The 5703-nt window shown below is 34.8% G+C and overlaps 1 protein-coding gene across 1 annotated transcript; it reads left to right on the top strand.

The window, feature by feature from the left end:
• Window positions 1-3103: 3103 nt before the first annotated feature.
• LOC128215218 (uncharacterized) lies at window positions 3104-5139 on the top strand. The gene is made up of 2 exons (XM_052921925.1): window positions 3104-3225; window positions 4119-5139. Exons 1-2 carry the CDS (start codon window positions 3104-3106, stop codon window positions 5137-5139), a joined length of 1143 nt encoding a protein of 380 aa, XP_052777885.1.
• Window positions 5140-5703: the final 564 nt, after the last annotated feature.

Below are 5703 nucleotides of genomic sequence, written 5' to 3'. Positions count from 1 at the left end.
CTTTGCGTGTAAATATTAAGTTAGAATAAGTGATAATTCAAAAATTAAAACAAAAACATAGTTTCTGCTCGTAGCCTTCGTTTTTCATATGAAATATCTTTATTTTCCTATTATTTCGACACGATAGTAAAACGACATATCTTAAATACCAATTCATCAAAAGTCAGTAATAATATGGCCATTCTTTAAGATAAACATTTGTTCCAAAACCCTATATGGTAACAGTTAAAAGGCAAAAAATGCTGAGATATACTCACCTTTGTTGCATTTTATACGGATAGAATCCGCATCGGTTCCAGATAGAACCCGCAAATAAAAAGGAATCCGACATACATGATCATCGTGCATATTTCAAATAATGTTCAATCAATCAATTTCATACTTTATCCAGTAACTTTGTTTACAGCTATCACACATAAAGGTAACATAGCTCCATGTCAACCCAAATACAAATTTCGGCTCTTGAGTGACCTTTTGTTGTTGTTGTTATTTCTTGATATACCATAATTTATGCATTCATTTCTAAGGCAAAGCGGCGTTAAGTCGGGAACGCTGTTCTACGACAATTCCCTCGTCAAAACTAAAATTAACTTTACCTATTTCTATGCTACCATTTTTCTGTTTTTGTTTTCTCTATACCCTTGAAAAACCTTTGATTTTATCTGATTCAAACAATATATATTGCGTATTTCATATATCATCGAAATGGCATAGTTTATGGAAATAAACTTAATAAAAATAAATGTTCTATGTATATATACAGTCGTTTAAGTGCCAAAAAACAACAACAAAAACATCTCCTAATCAATCAACTTTTTCACAGTATATAGTCTACTTTCTTGCTGCAAGGGGGAAACAATGTTGATTTTCAAAGAAATAAATTCATATAACTTATAGTGTAAATTTTTTTTAAAAGAATTAAGATTCATGTTAATTGTTTTAAGAATTTAAATTATTTAATAAGTTGCAGACCACTTTATCTATTTAAAACTTATTATAAGTGGATATGATTGTGAATTTTTCACAATCATAATAGTTAAATTCAAATGATGTAAGAGGCCCTTGTTTGTTCACCACATATGATATGGAAGTTAACCATTCACGTCTGAAGTACATATAGCTCTCTTCCCCATTTGTATTCGTTTTGCAAAAAGTTGGTCAGTTATTATAATAACAAATAGTGCCATTTTTAACGAAAAGGGATTAAAAGTGTAATGAAATCACAGGTATTAAAGGGTCTAATATGCTTAACATCTAGGTCAAACGTGTCAGATTTCCTGTTACTTTTTTCCGGCCTCTTTTCGTTCGTACAGTACAACAAGACCACTGGATCCATTACTTAACAGCTTAGCGAGCTGTAAAAGGCACCACAGCGCTTTTGATAGCTTGATGTGCTTTAAAAGATACCCAGTGGTTTCTTTTACCAGACGTATTAATAAGACTTAAATATTGGAATAAAATCGAGATCCTTTCGGCTTCAAAATAGTATTTTTCCTGCAATATTAGTCTAGGGTTTTGAGAACGTCGTCTTCAATTCCATGCATATATTATTGATATAATTATTCTTAAGCAGATACAACAGGGTTTAATGCGTGTTGCAGACAGAAGAGTCAACCGTTGCTGTCAGTCTTAATTAAGTAAATACATCTTTTGTCTTAATAAGCCCCTCCCTCGGTCACCGGAAAAGAAATAAAAATATGTCTATGAATGTTATCCCTTATATAATGTTAATACTTTAATTATATGATAAGAGTGGCAGTAATTATATTGTTCAATCACAGCTGTTGGACGGCTTGGTTGAAAGGGTTAAGTAATTGGTTAGACATCTGCTGGCACCATTTAATAAATTCACATACACACTTAAGTTTATGTGAACAAATTAAATGTAAAAAATGAATGCGTTAATCTTCTCTGTTCTCGTACACCAGAGAGATGATGTTATGCGTAACCGATTAGCACTGTCGAACATCTGATGAATGAGAAGGATCTTATCTTACTTCAAATAAATTGAGGATTACATCATTTATCTACCAAAAAAGTTTTACTATACAATATAGTAAACAAAAGCAATATGTCTTTTAAAAGTAGCAATTTGAACGTCAACTGCAGATGTAAATACAGCGCGATCAGTATCTTTGAGTATTAATAATAATTATATTTGATTAAAATTTAAGAAATAAACCTTACGTTCGTTAATGAATTGGCTTCTATTTTTTTAATTCTATTTCATTAAATAATAGTTTTTATTTCATCCATATATGGAGAACATAATTTATATACAACATATTTAATTGGTACAAATATACATTATAAATGTCAAATAATGCATGTTTTATATACACAACAATGATACAATACACAAAGTAACATGGCATGGTTGTTTTAAAGTCGAAGGACTCAATCATCAAGAAGTATAATTCAGGTTTGATCCTATTACTGAACACATATATACAATATAACGGAAGTGACGTCGACAAAATGACGCTAGCAATCGCAGATATAAGAAAAACATTTCAACGGTGTTGTATCGTAAAACATAAATAGTAAGGTATGTTTGACCGTCCGTTTTTGACTTGAACGTAGCTGATTCGGGGTCCAGTTTGTCTATTTTCGTATGTTGTTTTCATATAGCGGTGTGATGCTGACGCTGTCAATTGCGACATCTGAAGCTTTATTTGCATGCGGAACCTCGATGGGCGTCTGCTTAACAATTAAAGCACAATCATTTACGCTTGGCACATTTAAATCTCGCATCAGTTTTGACTAGGTGTTCTCATTCTGACGATATGTGGTCACCCCTGCAGAAGGCACATTTTACTAGCATTCGATGTTTAATAACTTGTTTTGCTAACTTCCGATTGTACATCTGCTTCTTGTTTGTTCTGCATTTCCAGTGAAGAATGTTGCTGTTGAAATATGGAATTCTAGGGGCATAGGATTTAATAGCACGTTGCTTTCCTCATACACGCTTTAACAGTTTTCGGAAGGCTCGTTACAACTTTTGCAAGTACCCGGATGCACGAGTAAAAATTCGCCATCTTGCTTGATATATGTAAATGTACGCTACGCTCTGATTAATTTTTGACAGATATAAAGTGTGAAAATGGATGACCTGAGTGAAATGACGGTTGAAAAGTTTAAAATGTGGTCATTACATGCTATTAAAGTGTATTTGTCTAGAAGAAAGAAGCCAGTGGATGGGAACCTTGATGAGTTATCAGCGAGGTTTGTATATATACATATATGTATTTCTCTGTTTACAGGAAACGTTATATGATTGTTTTATCGCGATACGGTTTATATTTTTAAAGCTGTGAGAGTCATTCCAACATTTAACTTTAAAAGATGTATGCTTTAGATAAAGTAATGTAAGTATAAAATAATAAAAAGGTTAGATATAGAGCACCCCACCCACCCTGTCACCTGTATGAGTGTGTGTGTTTTTAGCAAGTGTGGGAAACTATTTCTGTCAGTGCATATTACAGATATAACTCTAACAGAACTAATGAAAGAAATATCATTATTCATATTATTGTCTGTATATATAATCATTATTATATTTATTTTTTATTTATTGCTTCAGCATTTAAATAAAGGATGTTTGATAGGTCACCCTGAGATGGGTACAAAAGTTAGTCATTGGAAGAACTAAATATTGAACTGTGACTTGCATCTCATTGCTTGTACCTACAGTATATGCTTATATGCACAAGTCAGTTGTAACCACGCCTACATGGTCTGAGGAATAGTGGGGACTTTGACTTAGAGTCCAGCCAATCCCAGTTAAATCCCTGGCCTGCGGGGACAAACTGCTGGTAAAATTCCACGCCAAATGTTCCCGCACCCCAGGATACCTAGGTAAGGCCCATTCCCCGCTATATTTGAAGCTAAAACAAAACCACTGCATTTACTCAACACTGCAGGGCAACCTGAAACGTTAAAATATGGTCCATTTCCCCCAGTATACCCCTGACCTTGGGGGTGGGGTGTGGGGTGTTACAATTAACTGGTGCATTCTTTTATTACATGTTTATGAACATGAGAAAAAAAATCCATGAAATGTATTAATATTTTTTAATTTTGTATCAGTTGTTCAAAACAAGATCTTGATTTGTCAGGGCATTTTGTGCCTGGGAAGAAAACCTGCCAGTAGACGCCAACGCTGAGCTCGCAGAACATCGTCTTCAGCATGAATACAAGGCTAAGCTTAACCCTGGAGATGAAGTGATTCCGGACCCCTTTTCATTGACATCTGGTTGGAAATGTGAGAAGGATGGCTTAGCTACCTGGCCCTCGGTTTACATTACAGACATTGCAGAGTACTTGAATGGAATGGCTTCTAGTGAGATAGTCCATAGGTTGTTGAATGAATACAAGGAAGGAAAAGCATATAGGTATTTGGAATGTCCAGAGACAGTGAAGGCCCAAATTCCAACAGTAGATAATATTAAATATCTTCTTGAAGAGAATGGCAAAATAGTGCTCGATTCAAAACACCCCTACTATTTCCAAATACAGGGACAAATGGGCATTCTTGGCCGAAGCTTCTGTGACCTATTCATTTATACTTTACATGGCAGTCTTACTGTCAGAGTATGTTTTGACATGCAATTTGGGTCTTCGCTAGAAAATGGTCTTAGTTCATTTTGGACTAAACACATGTTCCAGGCTATCTGTGGGATGAACAGGAATGATCAGCCTTCTAACAGAGATGAAAACAAGACTAAACACATGTTCCAGGCTATCTGTGGGATGAACAGGAATGATCAGCCTTCTAACAGAGATGAAAACCAGACTCCACTGCTGAAAACCACAGGATCTGACCCAAACAACAACGCCATCCCTGTTGCTGCTGAGCAAAATGTTGAACGTCCTGCAATATCAGCACGACGTGCTTTGATTCCAATCAGCACACAGCCATTGAAGCGGAAAAAGAAAACCAGAAAGGCTGAGTCAAAGACAATTGTATTCCTCTGTGGTATATGTGGTTTGGATTGTTTGGATGAGCCACAAAGTGAGAATATCCAGTCTGTTCAGTGTGATGGATGTAGTGTTTGGACACATTATGTTTGTGCTGGGGTGACAGATGAGTTAGTGAGTATTGCTCTCAAGTGGTTCTGCAAAAAGTGTAAAAACTGACAAAAATGAAATTCAAGTGCATAATACCATTAAATGGCAGTTTCATCTACACCAATATACATTTTTTACTAGCATTCAGTGGTGAAATTAGATTAAAAAAATGTATGATCTAAGTAAATGTTAACACGAGTGTTTGCCGTCATAGTAATTAATATACTCATGAAAGGTTTCAGAAGCATATGTTCAATAGTATTGGGATAAATCTGTTTGTATACTATTACTTGATAACCCTTCTGGCTTGGTGGAGTGAAGCTAAGGCACCCTTTTGCCTTATTAGAATTAAATGCTTAAAAACATTATTTGCTGTTAGAATATGTTGCTACCGATGTTCTATTACATGAAGTAATGCGAGCAGTTTTAATTCTTCTTGCATCTTTTCGAATCATTAATGTATGTGCTGCATTCTATTTTCACATGATCATACCCTGTCTCATCATTGTTATTGTTCCCAATGTTTAAAGCTGCACTCGCACAAATCATCAGTGCCTTCAATTAAGTCATATACATTGACTTACACTTCAACATATCTCAATTGTTTAGGCAACTGCCGATAAGTTCATTTTT

The sequence above is a fragment of the Mya arenaria genome, chromosome 13, assembly GCF_026914265.1.
Source record: "Mya arenaria isolate MELC-2E11 chromosome 13, ASM2691426v1".
NCBI lineage: Eukaryota > Metazoa > Mollusca > Bivalvia > Myida > Myidae > Mya > Mya arenaria.
The sequence above is the reverse complement of the archived record's forward strand: the minus strand, read 5'-3'. Positions and strand labels throughout refer to the sequence as shown.

Excerpts from the sequence above, each read along its gene's own strand:
- LOC128215218 (XM_052921925.1), top strand. The coding sequence starts at position 3,104 with ATGGATGACCTGAGTGAAATGACGGTTGAAAAGTTTAAAATGTGGTCA. Across the intron at positions 3,226-4,118 it reads CTTGATGAGTTATCAGCGAG|GGCATTTTGTGCCTGGGAAG; the intron begins GTTTGTATATAT and ends TTGATTTGTCAG.